This window comes from Mus caroli, unplaced genomic scaffold (genome assembly GCF_978045245.1).
Source record: "Mus caroli unplaced genomic scaffold, Mus_caroli_1 scaffold_11, whole genome shotgun sequence".
NCBI classification, from domain to species: Eukaryota; Metazoa; Chordata; class Mammalia; order Rodentia; family Muridae; genus Mus; species Mus caroli.
In genome coordinates this window covers 59,011,753-59,024,600 of record NW_028227266.1, presented here as the reverse complement: position 1 = coordinate 59,024,600, position 12,848 = coordinate 59,011,753, and the positions used below count along the sequence as shown (strand labels likewise).

Genomic DNA, 12,848 nt, shown 5'->3' with positions numbered 1-12,848 from the left:
TTCCACACTGAATAACTGGCAGTTGTCATTCCCATTGTTAAGCATATTCTCATAGGTCTGGCTTTCCAGCTGCTTGTGATGTTGATGATCCCCTGGGGCAGCCAGCTGGTGACACAAAGCTGGTAGAGGTGAGCAGGTGGGTGATGGAGCCACAGTGGCTTCTGCTCTTTTCATTCCCGCCACTCTGCTTGGCACAGAAAGATTTTCCAGTTGGGCCCTTCTGGTTGGCAGATTCAGAGAACACTTAACCCATGTTAAGTCAAAAAGCTGATATGAAATTACAGCATTGTAGGGCTGATCTGGTCAAAGAACAACTTTATATGCTTGAAGAGATATAGCTGGAAACAGATGTCTTATCCCTCTTTTCGTTTTGTTTTTCAACAATTAACACGTTATAGAAACTATTTTAATGAATGTAGATTGACTTCATTCTAAAAGGATGATTATATTCCATTATATAGAGAAGGTAACTTTCATTAACCCAGGCTCTTATTTAGGATGTGTCTAGACTTGCCATAGTTAGTTCGTTTGTTCTTTTCATATAATGATTTGATATCAACGTTTGTATATGTGTATGTATAATCTGTATGTAATATTATTTGATAGTTTGAGTATAGCTAGCATAAACTATGGAAGGTAGACTATACTATTAAAACCCAGTTCAGGAGTGTGTGTCTGGACTTTCATTGTGGAAACTCATGGAATTTCAGGTCACTCCCTGTAGTAATCACACTATAAATTTGAGAATTCGTGTCTGCAGAATAGGATGGAATGTGGTTTTATGTTCCCTCCCCACCAGGATCGTGCCCAATTTGGCAACCGGATGCTAAATTAGGGTGGGATTAGTTGAGGGAAGTGGTCCCCTGTGTGGCTGCAAGTCTAGTGGAATGTTACAGAAAGCATATTGGTTATCTATTACTTAGAGACTGGGAAGGGGCAGATAGCGTATATCCCCAAAGATACCAGAAACATCTTCCTGTCTTTCTGTGTTCCTTCATCCCTAACCATACTTACACTAGAGGAACCATATACATGAAATTACCCCACCTATTACTCTTGTTTCCCACCAATAGTACCGGCAGGGTGGCAGTGGCATGCAGGAGGAAAGTCCCCACAAGATTAGGGGAACAGAGAACTGGATTTTAGATTGATATATGCCTCTCACTAGCCTGAGACCACAGCACAGTTTCCTGGAACCTTCGTTTCTTCCCTCTGCACTAAACAGAGTAACACCAACCCAGGAGATTGGTGGGGAACCGGGGGAGGGGTTGTTCTGAAACTACGACCTGGGTGGTGAGTGGCTGTCTCTGTCCTGCCGTGGATCTGACTAATAGGCACGTCTGTCCAGCAGGGAGAACTCATGATCAGGGCCACTGGCATCCTCCTCTTCCTTGTCTCGGAAGTCCAGTGTTCTCTCACTACAGACTCGATGGCATCAAACCAGAGAGATGAAGTCCCTCACAGTTCTGCAGACCAGATGTCACCAGATATGTGTGCTTTCCCGAGGTTCTGGGTGGAGCATCCTCAGCATCTGGTGGCTCCGGGCCCCCTGTGGCTTTGACTCTATCCGGGTACTCTTTGCTTAGGTGGTACGGTGCCCTCTGTGCCATGACTTCCCTGCTTCTCAGACCCCTGTCCTTGTTTCTTTGCCTTGGTCTGTTCATAAACAGGAGCAAAGCTGCTCTCTGTGTGCCCAGTGCAGTGGGCTGAGGGTGCTCATGTACTCTGGCTGAGGTTGGAACCTGGGTCCTCTCCTCAGCTGCTGTCAGTCATCACCCAGACCTGCCTCCTCTCCTGTCTGTCTTATTCTTGCTTTGACCCTGTCTGCTCACCCTACATCACTGGAATGCTTGGTTTGGCTCTCTCAGTGTCACTTCCCTAAGTCGTTTGGTTGGTACCAGCTGAGCTCTGCTAGTGAGTTTAGTGTGGCAAACCCCTTACCCATTTCTTGGCTGCTTCCCTTATCCTATCCTACCCTGGTTACTTCCAGAACCTTCAGGAGCCAACTTGAGCCATAGAGATCATCTCAGGCCACTCCACACTGTACGTTTGTTAAAGGAACCTCAATTATACAAGTCAGTAGGTTCATGGTGACTGATGGCCTGAGGCAAGAACTTTGCTTAAGAGCTAAGCCCTGACTTTTGGTGACCAGGAGACAGCTGGAGTGCTTGCTCATGCTTATTAGGCAGGACCCTGGTCAGTTCTCACAGCCGCCTCCTGAGGCAGGCTTAGTGCCATCACTCATGGGTGACTTCATGCGTGACACCAGAGTCAGCTCTGTCAGGTCTGTTCCAGATTATTCTTGGACTGCCTCACTACTCAGGCTCTGAGGAAGCAGAAGAAGAGCACAACCCAGTGAGAACTTGGAGCTGCCAAAGCCAAGGTCAGTAGGAACACAAATGGGCCAAGAGCCAGGATAATCTGTAGGCATCTTGGCATTGCATAGATAAACCCTTAACTTATTGAAACCAGTAGATTGCCTACAGAAAGCCATAGGTTTGTTCAGTCCTTGAAAGACAGGAAGGATGTGCTAGGATGGTAGTTCTCACCTGGTGGGCCCCAACTCCTTTGGGGATCACAGGGGTCATCCAAGGCCATCAGAAAACATAGGCATTTACAGTACGATTCATGATAGTAGCAAAATTACAGTTATGAAGTAACAACAAAAATAATTTTATGCTTGGGGCTCACTACTATATAAGGAACTGTTTTAAAGGGGTCCAGTATTAGGAAGGTTGAGAACCTTCTAGGAAGATGTACTAGGAAGATGCTTTGGAAAGGCAAAAACATCTGTCTGACTGCTGGGAAGAGAGCATCAAGTACCAGAACAGGTAAATTTTGAGAAACTGGTTATTTCTGAATCCATACAGTGACAGGGGACTAGCCATATAATGTCTCTGAGCCTCAATTTCCCTTTCATAATGTGAGTGAGATTGGTAGGCAGGCATAAGACTCAGACTGCGTATGTAGTTATGTACTCAGTAGGTGCTTAGCAGTCACAGAACCAACTGGAACTCCCTGATTTCCTCTGGAGGCCTCTTCAAGCTTCCCGCCTCAGCCAGCCAGCCAGCCAGCCAATGCAGCCAATCCCTAAGATCCTCATCATCATCACTGACCTGCTGCTGATGGGCTTAGGCTAATTTGTGTGTCCTCAGTGCCTGGTATGGTTAGCTCGCTAGAGTGTCACAGTTTAGAATCATCTGAGAAGAAAGTCTCAGTGAGACATTGTCAGGATCAAGTTGGCCTGTGGGCGTGCATGTCCAAGGATGGTTTTCTTGGTTACATTCACTGATATGGGATGAGCCAGCTCACTGCCGATGACACCATTGCAAAGTTTGGGCCCCAGTCTGTATAAGATTGGGAAAAGTGAGCTCACTGGCAGATGTGTGAATTCATTCATTTTCCTCCACTCTGGGGCATGGCTGTCATGCTATTGGGGCTTCACCGTCCTGCTGTTTTGACTGCCTTGTAATAACGGGCCTGGAATTTTATCTAAAACAAACCTTTCCTCCCCTAAGTTGCTTCTCGTCAGGGTATTTTATCACAGAAACGGAAGTGAAGTTGGAGGCTGCCTGACTCTGAGCCAGGTATACAGCTGGTGCTCAGATCGTGTCTGTGGCGGCAAAAACATAGCTGTCTCCTCAATGGGAAGGAGAGAGAGTTCATTCTGAAGCAAATGTAAGTGATCATGGTCCAGGAAAACAGATTCAGGTTATCCCATGTTCAAACACTCGTGGTGCTTTTATAGTAACTGAGAAAGACATTGGTGGGAACATCAGTAGACGGGTCACAATCAAGACTCTGCTATAAGCCTAAGATGTTATCTAACGACATTCTTAGCCTTCAGGTTAGTAGAAGCTAGGAGGTCTATAGCCTCAAGGATGTTAGGTCAAATCCAGAGGTGAGCAAGGAATGGCTACTAAGGGGACTAAAGAGAACCCGGGGTAATTTGGAGTCTGGCACTGTAATATTCTGACTCTCCAAAACCATAGAAGGTCTGCTTGGTCACTCAGCCTTGCGGAATCTTTAACATGTGTGCAATCTTTTTTTCTTGGAACTTCAGTTCCACATCTGCATAACAAAGGACTCACTGGAGCTGCTTTTAGCATAGCACCTAGCATGGCAAGGTCTCTGAAAGGCCCAGCTCCACAAAGTGGAGTCACCTTCTGCCTAGAGCTTGCATGCTGTGGTGCTTCCCACTCCTTCTGGTGTGTGTGGAAGCAGGAAAATGATCATGATTGTCTTCTAACAAGTTCCTAATGCCAAACTTCGCTGTGCACAGACAAGCTCACTTATTTCCCTATGACCTAGAAGGCACCTGGACTGTTCCCTTGTTAAATGGACTAGCTTTGGAGGCTTAGAAGCTTCTTAGTCACTGGTAGGGATGCAGACACCTACTCCCCCCCACCCCCCACCCCACCCCCACACACAGTGTGTTTCCCAGGCACAGCCTACAAACTGTTCCAGCCATTGCTGGTACTACAGGGAGACACACAGTGCCAATTTCTGGGCAGCTAAAGGGAATCCAGGCCTTCTGGCCTAGGGGTGGGCATCAAGCTGGAAGCTGAAGGACTCTTGAGGACACCATGCCTCTGAGATTGCAACTGCTTCCCTCCTTGCTGGGACAAATATCTGACAAAAGCAACTTAGTATAGGTTTCTTTGACTCTTGGTTTTGAAAATGCAATCTATCATAATGGAAAGGGTGTGGAACTGGCTACATCATATATATGTGTGTGTGTGTGTGTGTGTGTGTGTGCGTGCGCGCGCGCACGCTCTCGAGAAAGAGACAGAGACAGAGAGACACTCAGAAAACAGAGAGGGATCAATGCTTCTACTTAGCTGGCTTTCTGTGGTTTTGTCTGTGACCCAAGGCTATGGCATAGTCTTGCCCTCACTTAGAGTGGCTCTTTCTATTTTATCTTAATCTAGAAAAACTCTCACAGTTAAGCTGAGAGTTATTAGTTAGGGTTCTCTAGTGTCACAGAATTTACTGTATGAATCCATCTGTCTATCTGTCTGTCTGTCTGTCTATCTTCCTATCTTCCTATCTTCCTATCTATCTATCTATCTATCTATCTATCTATCTATCTATGACTTACGGCCTGCAGTTCAGCTAATCCAAGAATGGCTAGCTATGAACAGAAAGTCTAAGAATCTAGTAGTTGCTCAGTCCCACAAGGCTGGATGTCTCGGCTGGTCTTCTGCACAAGCTGGAATCCTGAAGAAGTAGTCTCTGATGCCAGGAAAGGAGTGGATGTACTAGCAAGGAGAGGGCAAGCAGGCAAGGAGCCAAAGCTTCCTTCTTCTATGTCCTTATATAGACTTCCAGCAGAAGGTACAGCCCATAAGGCACAGCTCATATTAGAGGTATGTCTTCTTGCCTCAAGATCAAGGCTGTATCTTCCAGCCTTATGTTCTGGATCAAAGGCTTAGTATGTCTTCCTGCCTCAGGATTCAGATCAAAGGTGTGAGTCTTCCACCTCCAAGGTCCGGACTAGAAGTAGATCCACCCACTTCAAACCAAGCAGAAAATCTCTCACAGGTGTGCCCTCCATTTCTGGATTGTAGTTCATTCCAGATATAGTCAAGTTGACAACCCAGAATAGCCATCACGGTGCTCAAAGCCAGGGCTGTACTGTGACTCTCCTGGTCACTTAAATTTGTCTCTCATGACTGAGTCCATATAGACTGAGACCCAGGCTAAATTCTATGCATTCTGTTTTGCTTCTTAATTGTACCCTGTGCCCACATGGTACAGTAGAGAAATGAGTTCTTTCCTAAGCCTCTAAGGTTCAGGACTCTAACCAGCCTTTGTTTCTATAGGTCCCACAACGGATGGCAGTGACCGAGGGAACCCCAGAGGACAGTGGCGGTGGCGCCCCAGGTGTGTGGGGCTCCTGGGGCCCCTGGTCTGCCTGTTCGCGCAGCTGCAGTGGTGGTGTGATGGAACAAACACGGCCCTGCTTGCCCAGCTCCTACCGCGCTCGAGGAGGCTCCCGGCCCAATGGTCCTGCACTGTCCATCACTGGCCACGTTGTGTCAGCCGTACGGACCTCAGTACCGCTGCATCGAAGCCAGGAGGACCAAAGAGCCCTGGCTGGCTCCAATGTTAGCCGCCAAGGCCCCGCAGTGGTGCGAGGCAGCCGACACCCACAGGCCCGGGGCCGTGAACCCTCAGAGAGAAGGTATGTGCACATCTTGGTCCCTGTGTCTGTCCCTGCCTGGACAACAGCAGAGCCACTGCCTTGATTCTGCAGAATGGGAGGAATTCTTGCCACCACCCCCTCTGTGCTTGTGTGCATATTCATATGTGCCTGTGGAGGCCAATGGAGACCATAGGACAGCATCTGGGTCTATTCTTCAAGCCAAAACCTACTCTTGTTTTATTAAAAAAAAAAAAAAAAAAAAAAAAAAAAAAAAAAAAAAAAAAAACAACAACAACAACAACAAAAAAAAACCTAGTCCCTTACTGATTGATTTGGCTAGGCTGACCAAGCAGTACTCTCCAGGATTCTGCTCATCTCCTCCTTCCTAACCACGCCTGGCTTTGCTGCCCCATCCCTTACATGTGTTCTTAGAGATGGAGCTCAGGGCTGCCTGCTTGCCCACAATTACTTTACTGACGAAGCCACTTTCCCAGCCTCACATGGCCTTTCAGTCACTTTGTAGCCTTTACAGAACCAAGGCTACTCCTGCCCTGCTTTTTGATTATAAAATGATTTTCAAAGTGAAGAGAAGTCTGAGATGCCATTATACCTCACACTTTAGGGAGCCCCTCAAAGGAGTGGAAGGAGGGAAGAGCTGGGCTAGGAAAACCAGTGTGTTGGCTAGAGACAAGCTAAGTTAGCTGAAGGGAGGGAACCTCAATTGAGAAAATGTTGCCTTACAATCTGGCTGTAGGGCATTTCTTAATGACTGATTAATTGGGAAAGGCCCAGCCCATTGTAGGTGGCGCCATCCCTGCACTGATGGTCTTTGCTTCTGTAAGAAAGCAGGCTGAGCAAGCCATGAGGAGCAAGCCAGTCAGCAGCACTCTTCCATGGCTTCTGCATCAGCTCCTGCCTCCAGGTTTCTGCCCTGCATGAGTTCCTGCCCTCACTGCTTTTGATGATGAACTGTTATATGAAGTAAAATATATGGAGTTAAACTGTGAGTGAAATAAGCCCTCTCCTTCCCAAGGTGCTTCTAATCACAGTAGTTTTGTTTTTTGTTTTGTTTTGTTTTGTTTTGTTTTTTTCGAGACAGGGTTTCTCTGTGTAGCCCTGGCTGTCCTGGAACTCACTCTGTAGACCAGGCTGGCCTCGAACTCAGAAATCTGCCTGCCTCTGCCTCCCAAGTGCTGGGATTAAAGGCGTGCGCCACCACGCCCAGCTTAATTACAGTGTTTTAACACATCAATAGCAACTCTAATTAAGACATCTGGGTTCCAAGATGCCACCATTAGGCTGGGGGAGGGGGGGACTAATGTGGTCTCCTAAACAGACCTGGATAATCACAATAGCAAGTGGCATACCAATAAGGAGGGGAAATGAGGGGCTACTGGCAATTAATGGCTGCTGAGAGGGGGAGAGTCTTTTCCAGGAGTGAGCCCCTGAGAGATTGTCCAATCCCTGGAGCTCAGCCCCAAATACATATGAACTATACTAAATGGACATAACAGAACACGTAGTCACATACATACATATACACACACATACATACAAATATATAAAGAATTGTACGACAAATGTCACATAGAGTAAGTGGACACGGGACACAGGAGGAATTAAAATGGAGATAGGAATAGATATGATGAAAATACAGTTCTCATGTATGAAATTCTCAGTAAAAAGGGCAGGGAGGGATATAAAGAGCTGATCTATGTTGCGAGTCTTTGGGCAGTTTTTATGCTTAGAGTCTTAGGTGCACCCCCAGCTGTGGTTGTATGGACCTTCAATAGCAAATTCTTTTCTAGAGAGTTTCTAGGATGTATTTTCAATAGACCCTGAGACTGGATGCCAGTTTTCTGAAGCTCATCTCATCTCCCCATCCTACAGTGTGTTCTAGAACACAGAACAAACTGTCCATGTTTTAGAGAGATCATTCAGGATGTATTTCATATATGGTTAGTGTTCCCTGCATGGTGTGGTATAGCCTCCATGGCTAAACATGGGATTTCTTATGGCTAAACATGGGATTACTTATGCAATAAACAGTGAATCCTTCTACCAAATAGGATAATAATAAAACTATAAATAGCCCAGACTAGTGAAGATCAGGTTTCCCGCCTAGTGAGCATCGTCACTAAAACATAAAAAGACAAAAACTTATTTTTCAAAACTCTTGATTTCAAAACCACAGCGAGGTCGTCCCGAGGGTGTCTTGCATGCTCACTGCGTACCAGGTGCCGTTCTTGCTGCTTTCCGCTGACAGCAGCGAGTCAGGTGCTGATTCCACCCTCCTCTCAGAGGCTCGAGACATGCAGTGCTTTTCCCAAGGCTACAGAAGCAATGGGCAGAGTCAGGATTCACATGAAGGCAGTGGTGGTTCTAAGGAATTTATGTAGCAGATACAGGCAGTGTCTGGGGACTGAGGAGTTCGAGTGATAACCCGGAGTTGTAGAACTTGGCCTGTAAGGCGACATCTGAAGGCGTGTGTCAGACTTCCAGTACAGCACTCAGGTCTCTGTGGGGCTAGAAAACTGGGGCTGATGATGACTCTGACGAAAGGACTCTCTGTGGTTGAGCTTCTAGGACATCTGTGTGGGGGTGCAGGCTCTTGTGAGCCCCAAGCCTACACTGTAGGCCCTCGGTTGAGCATTTTGATAGCAGGATACCTTTTCCCTCCTAACTTATTGACGGAGGGCCAGTAACTGCTTACTGTAAGGTTCCTCCATGTTTTTATCATGCTCTTGTAATTTGGCATTTTCAGAAGAAACAATCCAGATATAAGCTGGGGGGCTGTGCTGCTGATGGATGCTGAGCTGTTCCTGGTGGATGCAAACCGAATTTGCTTATATTTATCAGTCACTAGGCGCTTGCATAGTCTATCTAACCCCAAGGAAAAATGTCAGCATGTTCCACGGAGAGCTGGCTCCCCTGTTCTCTATTGTGGGTTTGAGATTTGAGGCAGAGGCTGGTGCTATTTAGCGGCTTATAAAAACCGTTAGGTTGCTGTGCCAAGCAGCTGAGGACTTAATTGGAGCCATATAATAAATAGGACTATTCAACCAAATATTTATGGAGTATCCAGTGGATCCGAAGGCCCTGGGACAGACACGAACGTGAGTACAGTCTGCTCTATGGGACGGTAAGGCTGTTATTAGCAGGCTGCAGCCGTTTTTTACAAAAACCTACTGGGGTATGCGTGTGTGTGTGTGTGTGTGTGTGTGTGTGTGTGTGTGTGTGTGGTGCCCACATTCATGCACATGTGTAGAGGCTAGAAGGTCAATGTCAGATGTTCTTCCTCAGTTGCTTTCTACCCTGCTTTACTGAGAAAGTTTCTCTCACTGCCCTTAGGACTTACTGGTTTGGCAAGACACTGGCTACCGAGCCCCAGAGATCTCTTGTCTCTGTCCATCTCCCCAACCCCCAGCACTGGAGTTACAGGTGCATGCTGCCTGTCAGGCTCTTTTAAATCTGGGGTTTTCTTGAGGGGGAGGGGGGTCAAATGCAGGTCCCTGGGCTTGTGCAGCATCCACTTTACTCCCTGAGCCATCTCCCCAGCCCAAGTGACTGATTTTTAAACATGAGAACCCTTTCTGCAAAATCACTGTGAAATTCATCTCAGTTTGTAACCTGGATAGAAGCTCAACAGCTCTGGAGGGAGCCCCGAGGCCAGTGCTGTAGAAAACTGCATTCTAGACCCAAGCAGTACAGTGATGTTCACCTCTGCCTGGAGACGAGAGCCCCTTCTCTCCCCAACCCTCTGCAAATCCTGACATCAACACCATATTTCAAACCTACCTCAGAATCTCTGGGGCTTATCCTTAGACAGAGAGCATTCCAGTCCAGACCGGTTTGTGAACTACTGGTCTTTGAAGCATTGTATTTGTTTGGAAAGGAATCTGGAAATTAAACTCATCTTGTAGAACTTTCTAGGTTTGGTGAGGACATATCACAATCTCAAGCAGTATGTATATGTATGTATGTATGATCTATCTATATCTATATATAGAGGGGGATAGCTTGTTTAAAAAGAGCTACAAGTCCTCACCCCCTCCTTATCTACTGGAGATGCTGGTTTGCAGGTCAGTGGTATATGGATAGAGCCCAGAAATTGAAAGCCACTGCTCTCAAGGGCTAGAGAGGATCATGCATGCAAATGTCATTTAGCGTAGGGCACTGTGATGATACAGTGTCGGTCACAGCACTGGGTACTATGTCAACTCTGGCTCATGTACAGTGCATGTTACACACCTACAGGACTCTACAAGGCACGAGCTGTTCCTCACATTTTACACTCAGGCACATAGACGCTCTGAAGGGGAGCCTACTCAAAAGTACTCGCATCAGAAGCAGCAGCTGGGTCTGGCACACACACGTCTGACAGAGTCTGGTGTGTGACTGATTTTCACTGCTGGGTATTTTTAAAGGGAGGCTGCTGGTACCTAGCAGGTGTGGTCAGGACAGCTGCTTAGAGTGCAGGCAGTCTGCACCACGATTTGAAAAGTGGATGGACTCAGCAATACCACTCATGGGCATATACCCAGAAGATGCTCCAGAATGTAATAAGCACACATGTCCCACTATGTTTATATATTTATAATTTTACTATATTTATAATAGCCAGATGTCCCTCAATAGAGGGATGAATACAGAAAATGTGATACATTTACACAATGGAGTACTATTTGGCTATTAAAAACAATAAATTTATGAAATTCTTAGGCAAATGGATGGAACTAGAAAGGTGGTGAGGTAACCCAATCACAAAAGAACACACATGTTATGCACTCACTGATAAGTGAATATTAGCCCAGAAGCTCGGACAGAATACCTAAGATATAATTCACAGACTACATGAAGCTCAAGAAGAAGGAAGACCAAAGTATGGATACCTTGGTCCTTCTTAGAAAGGGGAACAAAATACCCATGGGAGGAAATAAAGAGACAAAGTGTAGAGCAGAAACTAAAGGAAAGGCCATCCAGAGACTGCCCCACCTGGGGATCCATTCCATATACAGTCACCAAACCCAAACACTATTATGGATGCCAACAAGTGCTTGCTGTCTCCTGAGAGGCTCTGCCAGTCCTGATAAATACAGAGGTGGATGCTTACAGCCATCCATTGGACTGAGCACAGGGTCCCCAATGAAGGAGCTAGAGAAAGAACTGAAAAAGCTGAAGGGTTTTGCAGCCCCATAGGAGGAACAACAATATGAACCAGCCAGTACTCCCAGAGCTCCCAGGGATTAAACCACCAACCAAAGAGTACACATGGAAGGACCCATGGCTTCAGCCACATATATAGCAGAGAATGGCCTTGTCAGTCATCAGTGGAAGGAGAGGCCCTTGGTCCTGTGAAGGCTCGATGCCCCAGTGTAGGGGAATACCAGGACCAGGAAATGGCAGTGGGTATGTTGGTAAGCAGGGGGAGAGGATGGGGGTTTTCAGAGGGGAAACTAGGAAAGGAGATAACATTTGAAATATAAATAAAGCCGGGCGTGGTGGCGCACACCTTTAATCCCAGCACTTGGGAGGTAGAGGCAGGCAGATTTCTATGTTCGAGGCCAGTCTGGTCTACAGAGTGAGTTCCAAGACAGCCAGGGCTACACAGAGAAACCCTATCTCAAAAGAAAAAAGAAAGAAAGAAATATAAATAAAGAAAATATATAATAATAATAATTTTTTTTAAAGGGGGAATGGAATTCCACAGTCAAGACTTCCTCTAAGTCTCTCCCCTGGAGTGTTCAACTCCTTTCTTCAGAAAATCCCTTTGGGCCTCTAGTCCGAGGTACTAAAAGGCATGGTCCATTTTCTGAGGGTTCTTACACTGTGGTGTGGGAGATGGGAAAGCCCTCTAGACCTGGCTGTGCTGGATGACTGTAGAGGCTGGGGCTGAGGGCAGGAGCAGTCAGGAAGACTGCCCTCAGCAGCTAGGATTTGGACCTACTCCTACAATAGAAGACATTTAATAGACCTCTCTGGTCACTTCTTTGCTCTTCTTGCTTCCATAGCAGGCCTTTTCAAACAATGTCATTCAAACACACGTGTACATTAGATGTTCCACTCTGAAGCCTCAAAGTGGCTCTTCTACAGACCTCGGAGTTTGAAAAGTTTAAAGTCTCTGACCTTCAGTTGTCTCAACATCTCTTATGACAGTGGTGATTGTGATGTTTAATATTGATGATTGACTCGATAGGGTCTAGAATCACACAGGGCTGGAGATGTAGCTTAGTGATGAAGCACTTGACTTCATCACACAGAATGTGTGTGTGTGTGTGTGTGTGTGTGTGTGTGTGTGTGTGTGTGAGAGAGAGAGAGAGAGAGAGAGAGAGAGAGAGAGAGAGAGAGATTCAGAATAAGTCTTGATTATGAAATTTCTTCCACATTAATAATACAGGGCACAGATTTCTTGCTCTCTAACCAGCTGTTCTGACCACACCTCCTGGGTACCAACAGCCTCCCTTTCAAAATACCCAGAGGTGAAAATAAGTCTCACCCTGATCTCTGTCAGACCTGTGAGTGTCCTTGTCTGTAAGGGGATATCTAGTCAATGTTGAGTGTAATGGGAAAGCCCACTTCAGGCAGCACTATTCCCTGGACTGAATAAAAACCAAGGAGCTGAGCAGCAGCATCCTCCCACTCCCTGCTTCCTGACTGAGCATGCCACATGGCCAGCCAACTCCGGCTCCAGCTGCCACAA

General features: G+C 46.5%; 1 protein-coding gene across 1 annotated transcript in view; it reads left to right on the top strand.

Moving 5' to 3' along the window:
* The window catches only part of Thsd4 (thrombospondin type 1 domain containing 4), a 552,037-nt gene that overhangs the window by 86,148 nt on the left and 453,041 nt on the right, over positions 1-12,848 (top strand). Inside the window, exon 4 of the mRNA XM_085844687.1 lies at positions 5,826-6,187. Coding sequence (XP_085700813.1) covers positions 5,826-6,187 — 362 coding nt within the window. The remainder of the gene's footprint in view (positions 1-5,825; positions 6,188-12,848) is intronic.